At 46.6% G+C, this 23531-nt stretch overlaps 1 protein-coding gene across 1 annotated transcript in view; it reads left to right on the plus strand.

Moving 5' to 3' along the window:
- The first annotated feature begins 3260 nt into the window (after positions 1 to 3260).
- The window catches only part of RFX8 (regulatory factor X8), a 55101-nt gene continuing 34830 nt past the window's right edge, over positions 3261 to 23531 (plus strand). The window contains 1 exon segment of the mRNA XM_065891591.1: positions 3261 to 3332. Coding sequence (XP_065747663.1) covers positions 3261 to 3332 — 72 coding nt within the window.

Below are 23531 nucleotides of genomic sequence, written 5' to 3' on the forward strand. Positions count from 1 at the left end.
TCGCCAAAAACCGTATTGGTGGCTCCGTGTGAAAGCAAGCCTTGGCCCGTCTCACCTGCCAGGAGTCCTGGCCAGCCCTACTGCCTGCATATCCTCATCGCGCCCCCCCACCGGACCCACGTGTAGTTCAAAGTCAGGCTCACCTGCAGTGGGTGCTTCTGTGCTGCCGGTCCTGCCAACGGAGACGCCGGTCTGCCAACGTGGACGCCGGTCTGCCAACGTGGACGCCTTTCTTGCTTCCATTCAGGGTTTTGGAGGTGGACGTAAAAATGATAACAGAGCCACCGTGTGCCAGCCAGTGTACCAGCCACATCCCATGCCTGGATTTCTCATCACAAAAACTCCAAGAGACATCTCAGAGTCAGAACCTACACCTGGGTCTGTGAGCTTTGAAGCCCTGGGTCAGAGTCACGGTCGTAAGTTCCTCTGGGCGTGGAGACTAAATGCAAAAGCACGTACTCTTTAAGCCGAAGTAAAGGCACCATCTGATCATAGACGCTCTTACAGGACCTTCCACTTGTCCACTTAGTGTGTGCTGCCTCCTCCCATGGGCCATCCGTGAGATCTGGCTGTGAACTTTGGGGAGAAGATGAAAGGCCCTGGGCGGAATCTCCTGGAGCAGCAAAAGTACCAAGCATTGGCGCTGGGCTCGCAACCAGGAGGCAGCCCTTTCTCTGAGTGTGGGCGGAGAAAAGACTCTGGTCCTGGACCTTGGTGGGATATCACTGATGGTGTAATTTGGTCTTAATTGTCCACTCAGATGGCCGTCAGACTCAGCAGTGTCATTTTGAAATAGGAGGACAAGAGGCCCAGAGCACATGAATTTCAGTGACAAGGAAGAACAACTGGCAAAAGTTTATACCCAAGCTCATTTTGGAGAGTATTTTGCGCATTTCTTTTTTAAGGAGACCATTCCATGGCTACACCGGAAGTGGCTACGAATAAACAAAAGTGAGCTTGTACTTAATGTTGGTCACGTTTTGCTGCCCCTCCCCAAACTTAGCCAGTGTTTCCCTGTGACACTTCACATGCCGGTTTTTTATATGTCAGCAAATGTCTTAATAAAATAAATATCAATATCTCATGGATCTGTGAATTTGCCACTGCCCCACACACCACCAGTGACATTACCCTGTGTTCAACCATGAAGCAAATAATTGGTGTCCCAGCAGCTGTAATTAATCCATTGTGAGGTGTCCAAAGTGTCAGGTTCCCACCCTGATGCTACGGGAGAGTCTCAGAAAATGCCCTCCTTGGGCTTGGACTGGGTTGAATGGTGCCCCCCACCCCCACAAATGCATGTCTGTATGGAATATCAGAACGTGACTTTGTTTGGAAATAGGGTCTTTGCAGATGTAACCAGTTAAGAGGAGGCCCCACTGGATTAGGGTGGGCCCTAAATCCAGTGATGGGCGTCCTTATAAGAAGAGACGAGGAGGGACCTCCCTGGTGGCTCAGTGTTCAGAATCCGCCTGCCAGTACAGGGGACATGGGTTCGAGCCCTGGTCCGGGAAGATCCCACATGCCGTGGAGCAACTAAGCCTGTGCGCCACAACTACTGAGCCCGTGTTCTAGAGCCCAGAAGCCACAACTACTGAGCCCACGTGCCACAACTACTGAAGCCCACGTGCCTAGAGCCCGTGCTCCGCAACAAGAGAAGCCACCACACCACAACAGCGAGTAGCCCCTGCTCGCTGCAACTAGAGAAAGCCCGCGCGCAGCAAGGAAGACCCAACGCAGCCAAAAAAAAAAAAAAAAGAAGAGGCGAGGAGACAGCCAGGTAAAGGCGAGGGCACTAGAGTGATGCGTCTACAAGACAAGGAGTGCCAAGGGTTTCTGGCAGCCACCGGCAGCCAGGAGGAAAGCATGGAGCACACGCTTCCTCCGCGCCTCTGGAAGGAACCAACCTGGCTGACACCTTGATTTGGACTTTCAGCTTCCAGAACTGTGACAGAATATATTTCTGTTGCTTTAAGCCACCTGGCCTATGGTAATTGGTTACCTGAGGAAACCAATACAGGGCCACAGCTTCCCCTCACCCCGCCGCCGTCCACCATATGTTGACTTTTCCTCCTTCCACGAAGGAAGGAGGAAGGGTTAACAACTGTGGTCTCTTGCTCTCGAGGAAAGTAAATGTAGGCCTCAGCCTGCCTCAGCCCAGAAAATAAGCTGTAGGTCATCAGTAAGAAAGGAGGAGATGCACTGTTGGTAAATTCCCTGCTAAAGAATTCTTCATAGTTTAAAAACTATGCTGGCGTGCTTTATGTATTTCTTTAAAAGAATGAGGAGAAACCTGCCAGTCTGTCCCCAACCAGAAAAGGGAAGGCTGTGACTGGGTGTCAGTGTGGACCACACCTTCTGAGCCCAGTCACCGGCACTACCTGCTCCCTCACTCCCATCCTGCTGCTGCAACAGGCACCTGGCGGTCCCCTCGGGGCTGGACTGTGGGCTGTGAGCCACGGGCACAGCCCCTCGTTGCCAGGGGACCCCACCTGCCCCGGGGCCCAGGAACATTTGGGCCATTGACGGTCCCACCCCGAGCAGGGCCCTGGGGGCTGCAGATCACATCTGAACGCTTCCAAGCTCTGCACCCAACAGGAAGTAAAGGGCAGGGAGGGTGGCCTGCCTCTCTGTCCCTTGGTGTCTTCCATCTTCCATCTCATTACAATTTAAAGAATCAAAATGTAGTGGCCCCGCCCTAAATCAATCGGGTTTAACAGTCGTGCAAATGACTGCTTCGGGGGTGGGGGGAGGGGGGAGGAGCTGTGCACGCCTGTCCTGGGTCCTAGGAAGCCACATGGGCTCCAGCTGGGTGATCGACTCTACAAGGGGTGGGGGTGGGGCATTGTTTTGTGTTTTAGCGAGTAAATCTCTACGTCACAGTGAGAGACCTTGGCTGCCACCTTTACAAAGTTACACGAAGCAGCGTCTCCTGAGCCCATTAATTTGGGCTTCTTTTTAATACGCCTGTACGCCAGAAAGATTGAAAAACAACAACAAAGCCTCACCATAGTCTACATCAATATTCTTAACTCTGGCCTGAGCACATTACAGATGCCAGCGGGTGAGACTTTGCATTCGATAAAGTAAGCGTATTTCATTTTGTTGGGTCCCTTGTTTGCGTCTGCCCCTCATCAAAGTGTCCCACTCTAGAAAAACTGAGGCCAACCTTCTCTTCCCGCTCTTCTTCCTCCCCGCCCCCAGGTTGGTTGACACCTTCTGCATCTGCGAAGGGTGCGGTGTGTGTGCCTCGCTGCCTCATGTATGAGATTTACATGGAGACCTGCAGGCAAAATGCTCAGAACCAAGTCAACCCAGCCACGTTTGGGAAGGTAGGTTGTGAAGATAAAAATACATGTCCACTGAGTACAAAAAGCATGCAAGTTAATGATGAGGAAATGCTGGGATTTAGTGTGGTCCGATGGCTTCCCAGTGGATATAACTGGCTTCACCCTGGGAACCAGCCTGAGGGCTAACATACGTCCTCATCTCCATCTGAAGGCCATTCCGTCCTTTGTCCATACTTCATAGTGAGGGGCCAGGAAAGTTCAAGGGTGGGGTGGCATTCACCCAAGAGAATGCAGCTATGGCAGCCTCAGATACCCCCAATTCTCAGCCAGCTTGCTGGGCCATTATTCCCCGCATAGAAATGCCACAGCTCAGGACCCCACAAGCTCAAAGAGCCACTTTGTCGTGTCAGACAGCTTATGCTTCCCACAATTCGGTTGTTCCTAGGGAACTCACGGGCACTCAAATGTTTTCTCTGGAGGTTAAGAACTCTGTTAGGGGTTTGTTTAGACCACGCAAAAAAAAGCAAACGTTAGCACAAGGATGGCCTATCTGAGACCCTCCACATCTAACGTATTTATTGAGCAGCTGCTATGTGCCAGCACTGTTTTAGGTGCTGAGTGTACAACAGTGAACAGAACAGAGAAAAATTCCTGCCTTTACTACATTTATTATATTATAGTTGAGGGAGATAAAGAAGATAAAATATATAGTCTCTTAGGTGGTATAGATGCTAAATGGAGCAGAAGGAGGAAAGGACCGTGTGTGTGTGTGTGTTTTAGGGGAGGACTTGTAATTTGAGGGAAGGCAAACAGGGAAGGCCTCCCTGAGAAGTAACATTTGAGTCCAGATTTCCAAAAGATGAGGCAGTGAGTATGGGGCTATATGAGCAAAGAGCAGTGCAGACAGAGCCAGCGCAAAGGCCCTGAGGCAGGAGGGGGCTCAAGTAGCAAGGAGGCTGCAGTGGCTGGAGGGCAGAGACCAGGGAGAGACAACTCAGGGAGGTGGGAGGAGCCCAGGCGTGCAGGGAGTGGACAGGGATGCAGCAGCGGATGTCATGAGAAGGAGTCAAAATCTGGGTGTATTTGGAAGACGGAGCCAATAGGATTTGCTGATGGAAAGAATTGATAGAATCACGGGGCTTAATTGTTATTAAATTAACAATAATAACTTTCAATCGTATATTGCATCCTATTTATTTTCAATCCGGTTTTCAGGAATAGACAAGACAAGTTAAAAGGAGAATTTTTTTAAAGGGATATCTCATTTAATCCAACTGCAAGAAGTTGGAGTGGGCCTCATAGAATTTAGTCCAGTACTACCCAGTAAAAATGTAATAGGAGCCATAGATACAATTTTAAATATTCTAGATCCTCATTTTAAAAGTTTTTTTAGGGTGAAATTAATTTTTTATAACTTTTAAATTCAACCCAAAATATTCAAAATACTGTCGTTCAACCTGGAATCAGTATTTAAAAATGAACGCGTTGTTTTTTGCATTCTCTTCTTCGTGCTAGATCTCAAAACTCTGACACGTCATTTCACATGTACAGCCCGTCTCAGTTCACATGTACAGCCCGTCTCAGTTCGGACCAGCCACACTTCAAGTGCTCAGTGGCTGCGTGTGGCTGGTGGGTCCCCTCTGAGACAGCCCATGACTAGATTACGTCACCAGGCATCTCCTCTCTCTCCCTCTGGTGTATCCGTATGTAAACCACTGGGACGCTGCTTCTCCGCACTGGGCCGCTCCAGGCCCCTTCCCAGAAGCCAGCTTCTGCCACCACTTCACAGCTTCCCAAGGTGGCTGCTTGTCCTGTGATTCCCGTGATGCTGTCCATGACCACCTGCCCCAGGGTCCCACACTGTAATGGTCTTTAGGCGAGAGAGGCCCACAGGGAGGACAGGTGGGTGGGAGGAAACAGTTGGCATCTTTGAGGCTTTGTCTTGTGTCACAGCCATCAGCAGAGGCTGGTAGCATTAGAAGTCAAGGAGCAAACCAGGAGTGATAACGGTGGAGGGTCCCACAGCTGGTTAAAGTGCTTGGGCAGCAAACCTGGTCTCCTTCTTTACGGGTCAGTCCTCTTTCCACCTGCTGTTCCCTCAAAAATATCCTAGACTTCCAAGAGAACTTGGAGGTCACTGGTGCAACTCCACATCCAATGCAAGAGCCCTTCAAAAGCACCTCTGGCTGGGAGCTTTTATGAGAACAAAATGCCCTCTCTGGGCAGAGACAGCCATGGGGGCTCGGAGCTGGGAGTGGGCAACGCGTTTCTGCAACAAGGAAGCTGCTTTTCCTCTGGGCAGACGTGATCCCTCCCCAGGACCCATGCTTGGCAAGCAGAGCACAGGCGGATGGAAAGCCACCCGACTCCTTACAGGCCTGGGGACAGCTCACAGCCTGCAGGATCAGACCCCTGCAGGGGCCACCTGGCCGGTGCTGAAATGACCTGGGGGACAAGCCAGCTCACGGCCGCAGAGATTCCAGTTCAACCTCTCCCTCCCATCTTTCCTCCCTTCCTCTTGCTCCCTCTTTCTCGGTGGTCCTCAGTGGACAGAATGGAATTGGTTCATGACACGCTCTTACCTTCGGTCCGCTCACAGCCTGATTCCCTCTGGTTCTTTCGTTTGTTGCGGAGCACAGGCTCTACACGTGCAGGCTCGGCGGCCATGGCTCACGGGCCCAGCCGCTCCGCGGCATGTGGGATCCTCCCGGACCGAGGCATGAACCCATGTCCCCTGCAGCGGCAGGCGGACTCTCAACCACTGCGCCACCAGGGAAGCCCTCTTTCGTTCTTTTTAACAATGTTATAAGCATCTTTGAACCCACTGCCCCGTATGAACCATATGGCCAGATCCCTGTATCCATCTCCCTGCCTTCCCCGCTGGTGGGAACCATCAACCCCTTCATCGTTATCTTTCCTTTTTAAAAAGAGTTTTAGTGCATTTGTATGTCTTTCTGTTTTTGTTTTCTTTTTTTTTGACCTTTTACCCCCTTCACCCATTTTGACCACCCCCATCCCCGACCTCTGGTAACCATCAATCTGTTCTCTGTTTCAGTGAGATTGGTGGTTTTGTTTTACTGTTGTTTTCTACATTGCATATATAAGCAAGATCATACCATCTTTGGCTTTCTCTGTCTGACTTATTTTATATAATGTATTTCTTTTAAAAGCCCATTTTTTATTTTTGTGGCTTAACTTTTTAAAAAGGAGTGTCATGTTATATGTCATCTTTTGGGACTTTTTCCACTTATTATTATATCAAGATTCCTCTACATTCATTTGACTGTTGTGTAGTAGTTCAGTTTACCTACCTTCTCTCCCTTTGATGAGCATTTGGGTCGTTTCCCAATTTTGCTGTCGTGAACATTCACGTGTGTATCTCCTGCTATGCACGTGGAGATGTTCTCTTGGGCGTGTGTGTCCAGGGGTGAACTTGCAGGCTGACGGGCTGTGTGACTATGACGTCTGGAGATGGGACCAGATCGTTTTCTGAAATGATGGCTTCTGTTGCCCTCCCACCGACAATTCTGTAGATTCCAATGATGTTTCCAAAACACTGACATTTTTAGACCCATTTCTCTAGCCGCAGTCATCATCCCTGAAACGCAGTCATTGGTGGAAGCTCTGCACTTTGGATAATCATAAAATAAGTAGGATCTTCTAATACGGCAGTTGCTCAAATATCGGAAAGAATTGTTTAAACCTTCGTGTCTTCCCTTCTTCATTGAATACTCTTCGGTCCCAAATTTTTACTTCCCTGACTACTTGTTTCGTTTTGACTTCAATTTATTGGTGTTTCTCTTCAAAGGTAGGTTCCCCAAGGGTACAACCCAGTGTCTCAGGAGGGCTCAGAAGACGGGGCTTTTATTTCTCTTTTTTAACTTTTTGGGCTACTGTTCGCTTTCATGCTTCCATGCCACTCTGCTGGTTTCATTTTAAGCTTGTGATCCAAAAAAAGAAAAAAAAAAAAACCCTTTGGTATTTTTTTCACACGAATTAAAAGTAAGCTAGCCCTCCCAAAACGGCTTTATAAACTGTAAAGCACTCCATGTAGGTACAATATGTTGTCCTTGTTATCAGACTGTGGTCATTATGCCCGTGACCGTGGGAACCCAAGAGTGGCTGTTCCCTTATCCCGAGTTGCAGCTTCTTGGTGCCGACCTGCTGTGTCTTCTAGACTCACAGTCATCCAGTCGTCTCAGCCTGCTGAAGCTCGCACGTGGGAATAGCACATCTCTTATCCCCCCCTCAATAAATCAAAAGCAATGTGGACACGTGCAAGGTGTTAGGCTCTGGAGCTCGCTGGGTGTCTCTGGAAGGTTTTCCAACCAGCCAGGAATTCCCCCGGCTGTCTTATCACTCAGCCCACATTTTGTCCCTTCTTCACTAGGCACATTGGGGCACTTCCTCAAGGGCTTTGCTAGTCTGGGTATCCTGGCACTAAGCCGTTTCCCTACCTGGCAGCCTTATCAGATGGGAGTGGGGTGACGAGCTTGACACGTCTTGGTTCTAGATGATCTCTACTTCCTTTTTTTAAGAAATCAAAGGGTCCTTTTCAAAACCTCTCTCAGATTTTCTTCTAAGTGGTTTCCCCTCAAGGGCAGTCCTACTACAGGGTGTTCCGAAAACAGAGTTAAAAAGAGCGTCCGGCGCGTGACCACGGGCATTTGTCTAGCATTTTTGATCTTCCTGCTTCCCTTCGAATCCATCCCCCAAGACACTGAGGTCCTAGCTTTCAGTTCTCGTTGGGAATTTGCCCGAAGAATGAGTCAGTTCAGTGGTGCTGGTCTTGGAAAGGGACCCTGAGCTGCTGAATCTGTGACCCGGTGGAGAAGGGAGAGGAAGGGGAAAAGGATGTGATCCCAAAGCTTGTTTACAAGAGAAACAGCAAAACACCCACTTCTCACTTCCTGCCTCCCCCCTGGGATTGGGGTTGAGTCCAGACTCCACACCAAGTTCCCGTGCAGATGCTGGGGTGCTTCTTGCTCTGCTCAGCAGTCCCGGGTGTACGACAGCTCATCTCACTCCCCGCGCAAGTGATGGTTTATGTGGATGAGGAAATTTCCCAAAGGCTGACTTCCTTTTTTTAAAGTAACATTTCCTGATGTTTTTCTGATTATGAAAGAACACATATTCCCTTTATAGAAAATGTGGGAATTCGAGAGAAGGGTATAAAAGAAGAAGAAGATAAATGCTGGCTATGACCCCCCTGTCCAGAGATGCAAGCACATGTGTGGTCTATTTGCAGGCCCCCGACACACTCACATACACGTGCCAGCAGGAGCGGGGAGTGATCACAGAGGCCTCTCTGTTTCCCACGTCCCTTCGGTCCTGCCCACGCGGTGGTGCTTCCTCCCTCCTGAAGGAGCATCTGAGCAGGCAGCCTGACCTCTCTAGAACTCCTTGGGTGACACAAAGCCCCATTGTCCTTCTAGTTTACCAAACAGTATCTGTCTGACGCTTCGAATGTCCAACCCCACATAACGTCCAAACTCTGAGCCGGGATTAACGTGGAATCGCTTCCGCAGTCCTCCAGCGAGGTTTCTCGCCAGCAGAGAACTAGTTGCGGGGGTCTTCTCTTCCTCCCTCCCATTCTTCTGCCACCTTGCTGGGTGTTGGTTGGACCCCGTGGGAGGGGAAGGTTAAGAGTGGCTGCCAAGTTTCTACTGCACAGCTTCACACTTTGGGAGGCCAGGCAGACCCTTGTCTCCTGGTGCCTTTGTTGACTTCTGCAGGGCAGCCCTTGGGAATGTCCTAGAATGCATCCCTGGCCTTGGTGAATGACTCTGAAGCCTGACTGCCCATCCTGGGGGGCCTTGCTGGGCAGAGTCCAGGCTCTCCCACCTGTCAGCTCTTTATCACGGGTGACCCGTGTCTGGCCATCGAAACTTCTCCGCCACTCTTGGCCTGAACAGGCTGTGGGTGTGCTGGGCCAGGGCAGCAGCCGTGCCCCTCTGCCTTCCCCCCAAGGCTACCGGCTGGCCAGCCGTCTCTCATCCATCCAGAGTCCTCTGCCCGAGCCAGACACTGACTGCGAGGGCCTCACGATCAGCCCTTCAGGCAAATCTGTGAAGCCCCTTCCCCTGGGCCCCAGGTGACTGGACCATCCCGTCCTGCATACCCTTCCTAGGCCAGGGAGTGGTCTTGCTGAAGGAACCCCCTTACACATCCTCCGTTTCCTCCTCTCTCTGTCTCATGGTGGGTGATTTGAGTCGAGGACTTTTTAGAGTTTTATAACCAAATTTTAGCTGAAAGCCTGAAGGTGCAAGTCCCCTGGCAGGGCGAGTCTCACAGTTCCCCTTGCTGTCTGTCTCTGTCTTCACGCCCCAGCCTCTTGTGTAGACACCACAAGGATGGATGGATTGAAAGATCAATGTGTGGATGGATGGATGGATGGACATGTGGATGGTCAAACAGGTGGTTGGACAGACAGACAGACAGGTAGCCCTAAGCCTAGAACCAGACTAACTATCCTGGGCAAGTTATTTAACTTTTTTGTGCCTCAACTTCGTCATCTGTAAAACGAGAATATTCATAATGTTAATACCAGTACCTCCTTCATGAGAGGCTTTTAAGAAATTAATGAGAAAAACACGCGTAGAGAGAATTGGACACATAGGAAGCAACCAAGGGCTGTTAACTTTCATAATTACGCACATACATATTTTCACTTAGAATGTCATAAACATTTTCATATTAAACTATTTCTAAATGCATGGTGTAGAATGGCTGTGAAATCTTTTCTTGGCTGTTCCAGAATCCATTTAACCGTTTTCCTTATTGGAAATGTATGAGGTTTATAATTTTTCTCTCTTCTGAGGAGCATGGGTCTCCGTCTGTATCTGGTGATTCCCCTCCGAGAGATTCTAGACAATTGTAAGCCCACGTGCTAGTTCTTGATATTCTTACCCAAATCCATAATATCCTTGACCTAGGGAACTTGTTGGGTAAGAACTACATTTAGCTGTTTCAACTTGCATTCATTGTATGGTTAGGGAGGGTGAGTTCTTTGGCGTGTGTTTTGGTTACGTGTATCCTTCATGTATGTACGTTATTATCTGATCACTTTCTATTGGGGTGTTTGTGTTTTTCCTGTTGATTTATGTGAGCTCTATGTACTAGGTAGATATGTTTTTTTTTTTTTTTTTACTTATTACATCTTTTGGAAATAATCATCTCAGTTGCTTTTTAAATTTTGACTGTGGTGTTCCTGATTATAAAATGAAATCACAGGATAGTCTGGGGTTGGAAATACTCAGTAAAATAAGACGTGTGGATTACTGTCCTGCCAGGCAACTAGGAATTTGTTTCTGCTTCTCCGTCCGCAACACCAGATGATACGCCAGGGCCTTGAATCTGAGCCTGCCGCGTGCTTGAGGATAATCCTTCTCGGTAGCACTTATTTTACAACTAGACCTAGAGGGAAGGTTTTAAGCGATGTTCTCAAGAGAAGATGAAGTGGTCAATCTGCGGTTGAAAGTAGGAACTTCGGGCTCCGAATGCTGCCTTTAGACGTGGCTGACGTTTTCTTTTAACTCCTGTTGTCACTTATTTTCGTCGTACGTTCTGGTTCTTCTTCCCTGAAGGAGCCTCGATTTGGCCTCGTGACCTCGATGTGCCAAGACCTGCCTCTCCATCCCTAACTTGTGCCTTCCCACCTGGGCTTGGGCGGCTTCCTGGAGGAGGAGGTGGGGCCTGGCACCAGCCAAGAGAAACGCTTCAAGACACTGTCAAATCCTGCTGCTTTTGGAAGCTAAGAATAAACAAAGGAGGCTGGCAGAAGCGGAGGCTGAGTGACTACGGAGCAAATTGTAGAAAATCACAGAAATCATTACATGACAGCTTGGCACACCCTGCCTTCCTGCTTTGTATTTTGTAATTTTACCACAATCCAGGATTTCCCTTTTCAACAGGCATCCACTTGGATACCATGCTTGTCATGGACCTGTGAACGACCTGTAAACCTGGAAAAAAAACAGACTTCTGTTTTTTTAAAATGTAATTGGTCATAGACATCATATCAGTGCTGTCTAACAAAGCGCACATCAGAAAGATGGTGGGGTTTGGGACTTCCATGGCGGTCCAGTGGTTAAGACTCCGTGCTCCCAATGGAGGGGGCACGGGTTCGATCCCTGGTCGGGGAACTAAGATCCTGCATGCCGCATGGCACGGCCGAAAAAAAAAAAGGTAAGATAACGGAGAGATGAAACGTTGAGTCCAGAAGTAGCTCTGTTATTCAATATTTAACAGCATTTGCTAACAAAACCTTTAAAATGAAAAAATTAGGTAAACAAATGAATAATAAAAAGTGAAAATGCCAATCACGTTGGAAAAAAGAAACTAGTAAAATCATGGCACACTCACATGCTGGACTATTTTGCAGTGTTTGTATTGATACTTCCCTGTTTTCAGAGGATTTTTAATGACAAGGGGAAGTGTTTATGGTACAAGCTGGAGGGAAGAAAGTGGAAAGCAGAGCTGCAGGCATGCTAATCGTGTGATGCTGGTATTTCCTGTGTAGACCCACAGAATCCGTGTACATAGTGAGGCTTCGGAAAAAGATGGGAATGAACCACATTGAGGTCTACACGGCAATATCCCTCTGAGTGGTGTTTCCTTCTTTATACTTGTCCGACTTTTCCAAATTTCAGTTACGTATATTTTCTTAATGATCGGAAAAGAGGGGATACAGTTTAAACGTGGCAAGAGATGAAGCTGGAAGTTCTAGTTCGAGATTTTCAAATTGCAGCTTTAAATCTGGCTTATTCTTTTAGCTCGTGCACTTGGTTTTCCCTGATCTTGGCACCCGGAGGTGGGGCACAAGAGGAAGTGCCAGGTAGGTTGATCATTTTTGTTTTATTATTTTTTTAAATAACACTTCTTAAAAGTTCACACGTGCGTAATAGGAAGCCAAAAAACAAAAGAAGCAAAACACAAAGTCATCCATAATCACAAGCAGTTTGTTTGTTTTATTTTAAATGTTAAAAACACACATTTTGAAAAACATCACAAAATGGGTGACCAGAGAAATGCAAAACTAAACAAACGATAAATATCACCTCTTACCAAAGAGTTCCTACAATTATATGAAATTCCCAGTGCCTGGTGTAATTCAGGTGATGCAAGGACCCAATATGAGTCTCTATCTTCTTGAGAGATTTTGTCTAAATACGAAGGTCACAGTGTGTTTTTCTGTGTCTGACACTCCCAACGTTTAGATATGTAAATGTCTAACTGTTGAAATAGTTAAGCAACTATATCCCTAGAACAATAAAACTGTTTTAATGACTCCTTGAACTGAAATCTCCATGCATTCATCTAATTCGCATATTTGGATTCTATTCTGGAGACAGAGGTACCCGGGTGATATTTTTAACTTGGAAGGAAATTCCAGTGTTATCGGGTGCATCCTGTTACAATTGTCACTCAGTTATCATTGTTATTTGTTGTTCGTTTTAAATCAAGAAAAATCAGGAGAAATCAGTGAGATCAGGAAATCAGTAAGAAGGGATGGAAGCCAAACTAGGGAAGGAGCCTGCCACCCTTGAAGGAGTGGAAGGCATGGAAGAGTTTGCCAAGCTAAACATTGGGCAACAGTTAATTTGAAAAAACTGTGTTGGGCTGCTAGGAGCCCGTACGAGCTGCTGCCTTTCCCCAGCTCAGCAGAGGAGGAACCAGCCTTCCTACTGGGGGTCTGAGAACCTGAGTCCATTCAGCAGAGGGAACACTGGCATTAGTCCACCTCCCTTTGAGAAAGTCAATGGTGGAGGAAACCGGAGGCTTTCCCTGTGGCATCTCTTTAAGATTCGAGTGTCATAAGTCGGGAAAGCAGAGGAGAACATCTGCAAGCCCGTTTCAAAGTTGATGCATGTGAAATAGTATGAAATTGTCCACCTAACGGAGCTTGGTCAGGCCGTATGACTGGTTAGCTTTTCCTGATAAATGGAGTCAGTGATGAAACCCAGAGAAGAACTCTGGGGCTTCCCTGGTGGCGCAGTGGTAGAGAGTCCGCCTGCCGATGCAGGGGACACGGGTTCGTGCCCCGGTCCGGGAAGATCCCACATGCCGCGGAGCGGCTGGGCCCGTGAGCCATGGCCGCTGAGCCTGTGCGTCCGGAGCCTGTGCTCCGCAACGGGAGAGGCCCCGGCAGTGAGAGGCCCGCGTACCGCAAAAAAAAAAAAAAAAAAAAAAAAACCCTCTGTCTTCCTTGGCTAGTCTGTTCTGTGTCTTCTCTAAAGCACGCCAGTGGGTTGACATCATCTTGAAGACAACCTTTATTTTTCAGGTATCATTAACGATGGGATCCGTATCAAGAAAAGTTCTTTCTTGTATGCCCAGTACTGCTGCCTTCTAGGTGAAAAAAGATACCACAGGTTAGTACCTGTCATTTAGGTCACAGCCTGATCCGTATTAGGACCGTTCGTACTTTGAACCTAACTGGCTTTTCGGCTGTTGTGCCGTTCATCCTTCTTAAGGATGGAAGCACACACATCACATGACCATGCCTCTGACACGGGCCACATCGTTGGCCAGAGAAATGCACATGGCGTTCACCTCCTCGGATACTGTTCATTTTCATCCTCATCTCAGTGGCCAAAGCCGTTTTGCACAAAGTCTTTGTCCTTCTCCATCCCTCTGTCAAATACGACAGAATGAGCCACTTCCTGCGTGAAACTTCCTCTAGCCCTCAGGACTCTGCATCATCCAGTTCCATCCCCAGAATGAGCCCTTCTTGGTCTCCTTACCTCTTCCCGCCGCCCCCAGGGCATGCATCTCCCTGAGATCCAACCGTTCGTAATCCATGATGCTCTTCCCCCACTTTGACCCCAAGACACCTCATCCCTTTCTGTCTTCCACCTGCCTCTCCGTCCGTGGATGACTCCTTCTAAATCACTTGTGCTTCTCATCTCTCCCACCTCCTAGGCTTTTCTGTCTGGCTGTCTACTGGACACTTCCATCCAGAAGACCCACTGGTACCTCACACTGCGGATGCAGAAATTATTTAACTTCATCCTCTCCCTCCAATCACTTCTGCCTCTTGACGTCCCTATTTCCATCTGCTATCCCAGTAGATACAACCTGTGCAGGGCGTCACCCGAAAGCCATCCTTGACTCCCTCGGGTCACAAGTCCTGTTAATTCTTTCCTTTCGGGTCTCCTGACCACTCTTTATGGTTACTGATGTTTCCTTGAAGCCCTGGTCATCTCAATAATCAGGATTATTTCCGTGGATCCCACGTGACCTCCCTCTCCTCAGCCTCACCTCTCTGTAAACACAGCCGTGAGTAAAGCAACTACACTCTGGTAAAAATTAATTTAAAAAATTAAATTAAAAGTATAATAATAAATAAATAAATGGAAGGAGTAAGAAAATAATGGATAATCTTGATTTGGCAAAACTTAAAACTTCTTTATCTTAAATAATTAAAGGGAAATCCCATGTGTCTATGGGCCACATTCTTAGATATCATTTAACAAATATAATACTTAATAGCAAAATATTCATGTTAATTCATATGAAGGCTGAGAACCCAGCAGGACCAAAACCAAAAAGAGATATTTAAAAAAGAGAAATATGAATTCTGAAACATATCAAGAAACCTTAATACCTTAAGGAATTCTATGAAAACTGTCTTTTGTAACACTACTTATTAATATAAATACAAACCCCTAAATTTCAAAAGAAGTAAATAAATAAATAAACACAACTGTGAGACTAACCTCCCCACAATTCTGCATCTTCTTTGTCTCTTTCTTGCTCGGAAACACTCAGGAGCTGGCTCCCACCTCCTGCGTGAAGCCTACGCACCCCCCCTTTCCCAGACTGGTGTCCGCCCCCCAGATCCTTCCTACTGCACTTTATCCGACCCTGTTGCCAGTTTCTCCCCCATATAAACTGCCGGTTTCAGCCATACTCACTTTTCTCTGAAAATGCCAAATGCGGTTCTGTCTTTGCTCCTATCATCCTGTCCTTACATGATGTCATTCCTCCTTCTCTCTGTCTCAGTGGACCTTCCTGAATCCTGTCCCTTCCCTGGGACATACCACAGGGACCACCTGCTCCAGGGAACCGTCCTCAGCAGCCCCAGCTCTCGGGAAGACCCCCTCCTCCAGTGCCCCACGCCGCTCACTGGCTGTCGACCCAGCCAGCGTTGCCTCTTAATTCATACATTGTTCATGGAGCCTTCATGTGGCATAAATAGAGGACCACATATCCAAGTAGCCAGGGTCAATTTTACCTTTACTTCTAGCCCAGCATAATGATTAAGAGGGCCCCTTTTACTCTCCAAAGGGTTCTAGTGTGGACAAGAAACTGTAACGAATTATATGATCACCTTTTGTATAAGGTACCCTGTGTTGTAAGGCAGCGGCCAAGGGGGAGCCACGGGGAACCACCGGTATGGGTAAGACATGGACCCGTCTCTCTGATGGCTTCATAGAGGAACTAAATGTACATTTCGCTTGATAGCAAGGATAACGTGATGGGTGTCGGAAGTGTACACAAGGTCCCGCGAGAACTCAGAGATGGAGAGCGCACGTCTTGGGCCAGGGGATCAGAGGGGCCCGGGAGAGAGGCGTGCTTTGAACGAAGCTGTGAAGGACAGAGCGTTGACGGGTGGAGAGGGAGGCGGGAGGGAGAGGATGTCCAGGCTTAGGGAGGGAGGTGAGCATACACAGAGGTGTGACGGCAGAGGCTCCCTGCCGTGCAGGATGCGGAGATAGGGTGGAGCCACAGCCTGGGGAAGGCACTTGAATTCGATTCTGGGGGCGGGGAGTCTGTAAGCCTTTGGAGTCGTCCTCTGGGAAACAGGGTGGTGTCATCATGGGAACCTCTGCAAGGCCAGGAACCATGGAGCTTGTTTTATCCCCAACATTGCCTAGAAACACAGTGTTGGCCCTGAAAAAGCTGTTGAAGAATGAAAAGCTTGGAATTAAGGTTTAAAGAGACTAGACTGGAAGGAGAGAGTGACAGCGGCCAGGAAATGGTCCTCAGTCGTCATGATGAGCGCCTGGACCAAAAAGGAGGCAGAGCTGCAGGACCCTTTGGAGGCAGGGTCTTTGGATGGTTGAGCCCGTGTCCACAGACGGTGGCAGGGATGACTCAACCTCGAGTCGAGTCCTTATTACCTGCTTCCCACCAGCTCCCCTCTTACATCTCTTACTCAGCCCTTAGTCACAAAGATGGAAAAATGAGAGCAGCAAAAATAGAGAAGTTAGGGAAGGGAGCCGGAAGGATGAGAGATGTGTTTCAGTCATAGTCGGACCTTTCCTTGCGCAAAGGGAATCTCTCACTTGCTGATGTGTGTGTGTCTTTGTTTGCCCAGAGCACCCAGCAGGTGGTGTGGAGAGCCCTGCATGTGCCCCCCCCCCCCCACACACACAAGGAAAACAACCAACAGGGCAAGAACTGTGCAGCGGTGAGAGGCCATCAGTGTCCTGAGGCCTCTGCATTGATGTCACAGAGAAGGGAGCTGGAACTGGTCTTTGTGGGGAAAAAATAGGCTTTACCCTCATCGAGGAAGAGGAGGAGGGCTTCACGGGACACAGGTCAGAACAAGGATGACATGGGCTTATTCTGGAGACCAGCCCAGCAGCAGGTGCTTTTAATGTCTGCGCCCCTCACGTGTCTGATAATAGATTAACTCTAAAGTCTTGGCCACTTAAGAGATTTTTTTTTAAAGCATTAAGGTTTTTTTTTAAATTTAATTTTATTTATTTTTTTATACAGCAGGTCCTTATTAGTCATCAGTTTTATACATATCAGTGTATACATGTCAATCCCAATCTCCCAATTCATCCCACCACCACCACCCCGCCACTTTCCTTGGTGTCCATACGTTTGTTCTCTACATCTGTGTCTCAACTTCTGCCCTGCAAACCGGTTCATCTGTACCATCTTTCTAGGTTCCACATATATGCATTAATATACAACATTTGTTTTTCTCTTTCTGACTTACTTCACTCTGTGTGACAGTCTCTAGGCCCATCCACGTCTCTACAAATGACCCAATTTCGTTGTATATATGTACCATGTCTTCTTTATCCATTCGTCTGTCCATGGGCATTTAGGTTGCTTCCGTGACCTGGCCATTGTAAATAGTGCTGCAGTGAACACTGGGGTGCATGTGTCTTTTACAATTATGGTTTTCTCCAGATTTATGCCCAGTAGTGGGATTGCTGTGTCACATGGTAATTCTGTTTTCAGTTTTTTAAGGAACCTCCATGCTATTCTCCATAGTGACTATATCAATTTACACTCCCACCAACAGTGCAAGAGGGTTCCCTTTTCTCCACACCCTCTCCAGCACTTGTTGTTTGTAGATTTCTGATGATGCCCATTCTAACTGGTGTGAGGAGATACCTCATTGTAGTTTTGATTTGCATTTCTCTAATAATTAGTGATGTTGAGCATCTTTTCATGTGTTTGTTGGCCATCTGTATATCTTCTTTGGAGAAATGTCTGTTTAGGCCTTCTGCCCATTTTTGGATTGGATTGTTTGTTTTTTTGATATTGAGCTGCATGAGCTGCTTGTAAATTTTGGAGATTAATCCTTTGTCAGTTGCTTCATTTGCAAATATTTTCTCCCATTCTGAGGGTTGCCTTTTCATCTTGTTTATGGTTTCCTTTGCTGTGCAAAAGCTTTGAAGTTTCATTAGGTCCCATTTGTTTATTTTTGTTTTTATTTCCATTACTCTAGGAGGTGGGTCAAAAATGATCTTGCTGTGATTTATGTCAAAGGGTGTTCTTCCTATGTTTTTCTCTAAGAGTTTTATAGTGTCCGGTCTTACATTTAGGTCTCTAATCCATTTTGAGTTTATTTTTATGTATGGTGTTCGGGAGTGTTCTAATTTCATTCTTTTACATGTAGCTGTCCAGTTTTCCCAGCACCACTTATTGAAGAGACTGTCTTTTCTCCATTGTATATCCTTGCCTCCTTTGTCATAGATGAGTTGACCATAGGTGCGTGGGTTTATCTCTGGGCTTTCTGTCCTGTTCCATTGATCTATATTTCTGTTTTTGTGCCAATACCATATTGTCTTGATTACTGTAGCTTAAAAAGCATTAAGGTTTAAGGGTAAGTTTCTTACCGACACCATGTTTTAAGAAATACAACATGTATATTTTGAAGGCAGAATCTAATAAATCTTAATACTGTTGTTAACCTATGAACTATGCTGGTGAAACTGTTTTCTATTTTATTATGTGACATCTTTTACATTAGGACCCGTGTGACCTTTTAAAAATTAGGTCTGAAAATAAAAACTTCATCTCTCTGCTTTCCAGGTAATGAAAACTATATCTCTCATCCATTCATTTATCTGTTCATTCAACAAATATGTAAGTTCCTACACTAAGTCAGGCCCTGTTCTAGCCACTGGTGATGAAGCAGTAAGCAGGATAAACAAGGCCTTCCCACTGGTCAGGTTTATTTATTTTTTTAATTATTATTTTGTTTTGCCCCAGCTTTTTCTGTGTGTGTGTGTGGCTGTGCCACGTGGCATGCAAGATCTTAGTTCCCCGACGAGGGATCGAGCCCATGCCCCCTGCAGTGGAAGTGTGGAGTCCTAACCACTGGACTGCCGGGGAATTCCCCCTCTGGGCAGTTTTAGTTGGGGAGAAAGACAGTCAAAAAGGAACGATAGTGAGATTGAGCTGAAGACAATAAAATGCAGTCATGGGAGGCCTCCCTGGGAAGATGCCTTTGGAGCAGAAATGTGAAAAAAAACAAGTGGCCAAGTGAAGATCTGGGGGACAAGCATTCCGGGAGGGGAAAGGGCAAGTGCAGAGGGCCTGGGGCAGGGATGAGTGCAAAAAAGAGCGAGGAAGTCTGAGGGTGGAGGTTGGCATGAACAGGAGAGTGGGCGGAGGGGGATCTGAAAACACAGGCAGGGCCCACAGGTCTTGGGAAGGAGGCGGGATGTTATTCCGAGTGTGATGTGAGCCGCTGGGGAGACTCAGGCTGGGGAGTGAAGCAGGCTGATTGGCATGTCAAGTGGAGATCCTCTGGCAGCTGTGCTAATTCTGGGCTGTAGGAGGAGATGGAAGAGGAGGGGGAGGGGCCCGTGAGGAGGCTTAGCAGCAGCCCTGGCAGAAGTGCCCACTGAGACTTGTCACTGGAATTCCTTTCATTCTCTGAAAGAGGCAGCAGAATACCAAGCAACACTACACGTGGACAGGAGCAGAGACTCTAGGACAGACTCCCCAGCTCCACCTCTAGTAAGCTGTGTGATCTTAGGCAAGTCACTCAACCTCTCTGTGTCTCAGATTCCTCACCCATTAACAAGGATACTAATATCTACGTCACAGGGCTGTTGTGAAGATTAAATGAATTAATACAAGGAAAATGCTTAAAACAGTACCTGGCACATGGTAAACATTTAATAAGACTCTTCAGCATATTGCCCTTGGCTTTGATGTATTTATTTTAATATATCTGCATGATTTTTTCATAGTGCTATGTGTATTATTTTTATTTTGGCTCTTGTGTTTTTCGATTCTATCACTCCCACTTGGTTCTGTTGTGTAACTTCTGTTTCCTTGCAGAGGTTTTCTGTTTTTTTAATCTGTTTCAAAAGAATTCATAATTACTTGGAACACTACTATAATGACTGTGTGAAAATCTTTGTCACATAATTCCAACATCTGGTTCATCTCAGTGTTAGCATCAGTAGATTGTCTTTTCTGATGCAAACTGTGATTTACCTAACTCTTAGTATCCCTCCCCTCCTTCCTTCCTTCCTTCCTTCCTTTCTTTTTTTATTGAGGTATAATTGATATACAACATAATATTAGCTTCAGGCGTACAACATAATGGTTAGATATTTGTGTATATTGCAAAGTGACCATCACAATAAGTCTAGCTATCATCTGTCACCACACATAGTTACAGAATTTTTTCTGGTCATGGTGACTTTTAAGATCTACTCTGTTAGTGAATTTCAAATATATGACACAGTATTAGTCTAATCATCCTGCTATACATCACGTTCCCAGGACTTACTTATTTTATACCTGGAAGTTTGTACCTTTTGTCTCCCTTCACCCCTTTTGCCCACCCTCCAGCACCACCAGCCCCTGCATCCCTGGCAGCCACTGCATCTATGAGCTTGGTTTTTGCTTTGCTTTTTCTTTTTAGATTCCACGTGCAAGTGAGATCATACGATATTTGTCTTTTTCTGTCTGGCTTATTTCACTTAGCGTACTGCCCTCAGGGTCCATCCATGTTGTCCCAAATGGCAAGATTTCATTCTTTTTTATGGCTGAATATCATTCCACTGTGTATATATACCATAATTGCTTTATCCGTTCACCTGTCAGTGGACACGTAGGTCGTTTTCATATCTCGGCTGGTGTAAATAATGCTGCAGTGATCATGGAGGTACATGTATCTTTGCAAGTTAGTGCTTTTGTTTTCTTCAGATAAATCCCCAGGAGTGGGATTGGTGGATCATATGGTGTTTTTACATTCCCGCCAGCAGTGCACAAGGGCTCCCTTTTCTCCACACCCTCTCCAGCACTTGTTCTCTCCTGTCTTCTTCTTTTTTTTTTTTTTTTTACATCTTTATTGGAGTATAATTGCTTTACAATGGTGTGTTAGTTTCTGCTTTATAACAAAGTGAATCAGTTATACATATACATATGTTCCCATATCTCTTCCCTCTTGCGTCTCCTGTCTTCCTGATGACAGCCATTCTAACAGGTGTGAGGTGATACCTCCCTGTGAAGGAAACGATGTGCATTTCCCTGATGATCGGTGATGTTGAGCACCTTTTCATGTACTTGTCGGCCATCTGCATGTCTTCATTGCAAAAACGTCTGTTCAGATATTCTGCCCATTTTTAATTGGATTGTTTGGTGTTTGCTGTTGAGTTGTATGAGCTCTTTCTATTTTAGATATTAACCCCTTATCAGAGATAGGATTTGCAAATATTTTCTCCAGTTCCATAGGTTGACTTTTCACTTTGTTGATGGTCTCCTTTACCGTGCACAAGGTTTTCAGTTTGATGTAATCCCACTTCTTTGTTTTTGCTTTTGTTGCTTTTACTTTTGGGGTCAGATTTCAAAAATTTCGTCACCAGGATCTATGTCAAGGAGCTTACCACCTATGTTTGCTTCTAGAAGTTCTTCTAGGCTCAGGTCTTACATTCAGCTCTAATTCATTTTGAGTTAATTTTGTGTATGGTGTAAGAGAGTGATCTAATTCATTCTTTTGCATGTGTCTGTCCCGTCTTCCCGGTGCCATTATTGAAGAGACTGACCTTTCCCCGTTGTATATTCTTAGCTCCTTTGTCGTAAGTTAATTGACCATATATGTGTGGATTTATTTCTGGGCTCTCTATTCTGTTCCACTCATCTTTGTATTTTAGGGGTGATTTTCTATCGTATCCTGGGCATTTGGGTTATGTTAGGAGACTTGACCCTGTTTAAATCTTCTCCTTTAGCAGGCAAGCACCTGATTTAGGCTTAGCATATAGGATCTGGCCTACTTTTGTGGGCTGTAGTTCCAGTGACAGTTTAGTTTTCTGATCATGCTGTTCTGACCTGTTTCACTCTTCTGGCACTGCTGGGCCTTGTGATCAGTTACCTGCTGGGCCACCTGCAGGGGCTGAACCCACCTCCATGGGCCACCTTCTCTGGGGAGCTGGGAGAGCCAGAGTACTGGGCCTGCATCCCCTTATGCCACCTGTGTAGGGCAGGGAGACACCAGTCTCTGCTGGTATTACCCCTGTGGGTAGACCGCCTGCCCTGCTGAGCTCCAAGTGTGGACTGGGCGTTGAACTGGCGAAGGGCTTCAATACTGTCCCTACCTCAGTGTCCCGGAGGTGGTAGGGGGTGGTCAGCCCACCAGCACTTTAGAGCTGCCGCTGTGGGCATTTGGGGTGGCCAGCTCCTGCTGTCTCTGTCAGGCTTCCCTCTCCTGGTCCTCTTGGGATTCAGGTCTGTGCCTGTTGACAGTTCTGGGTTCCAGGTCCCTCCTGTATGCAGTCCAGATACACATGGGCGATCAAATCAAAACAGCGAGCTCATCACATGGTTGCTTCTCCAGTCCTGTGCCCCCAGGCAGTCCACCATCTTCTTTCCAGCTTTCAGAGCCCTTTTCTCAAGGGCGATTGAATCATCTCCAGGGTATCGGTTCGGATTCGAGGGCAGGAGCCAGGAAAAGTGAATCTACAGCCTGTTCCCTGGACATGATTCAAGCTACTCCAGAAACTTTTTGAAAAAGACCATATATACTTTATAAATCAATGTTAATGGTGAATGAAATGCTTACTTATATGTTTGTTCCTCATCAATTAAAATATGACGATGGGGGACTTGCCTGGCAGTCCAGTGGTTAAGACTCCATGCTGCCAATGCATGGGGTGAGGGTTCGATCCCGGGTCGGGGAATTAAGATCCCACATGCCGAGCGGCCAAAAAAAAAAAATAAAGTATGAAGTAGAAATCTGTAGTCCAGAGATCCACTTTAAGAATGAGACACTGGTTCATTGCAGCTCTATTTACAATAGCCAGGACACGGAAGCAGCCTAAGTGTCCATCGACAGATGAATGGATAAAGAAGATGTGGCACATATATACAATGGAATATTACTCAGCCATAAAAAGAAACGGAATTGAGTTATTTGTAGTGAGGTGGATGGACCTAGAGTCTGTCATACAGATGAAGTAAGTCAGAAAGAGAAAAACAAATACCGTATGCTAACACATATATATATGGAATCTTAAAAAAAAAAAAAAGGTTCTGAAGAACCTAGGGGCAGGACAGGAATAAATACACAGACATAGAGAATGGACTTGAGGACATGGGGAGGGGGAAGGGTAAGCTGGGACGAAGTGAGAGAGTGGCATGGACATATATACGCTACCAAATGTAAAACAGATAGCTAGTGGGAAGCAGCCGCATAGCACAGGGAGATCAGCTCGGTGCTTTGTGTCCACCTAGAGGGGTGGGATAGGGAGGTGGGAGGAAGATGCAGGAGGGAAGAGATACGGGGACATATGTATACGTATAGCTGATTCACTTTGTTATAAAGCAGAAACTAACACACCGTTGTAAAGCAATTATACTCCAATAAAGATGTTTAAGAAGAAAAGAATGAGACACCGTAACATAACACTGTAAATCAACTATACTCCAATAAAACGTTTTTAGAAAAAGATGATGGAGCCTTTGGATTGGGACAGAATGGTGTAGACACATTTCTTTCTGCTTCTCCCTGCTCAGCACAACTGTAAACCC

The sequence above is a fragment of the Phocoena phocoena genome, chromosome 14, assembly GCF_963924675.1.
Source record: "Phocoena phocoena chromosome 14, mPhoPho1.1, whole genome shotgun sequence".
In the NCBI taxonomy this organism is placed as follows: Eukaryota; Metazoa; Chordata; class Mammalia; order Artiodactyla; family Phocoenidae; genus Phocoena; species Phocoena phocoena.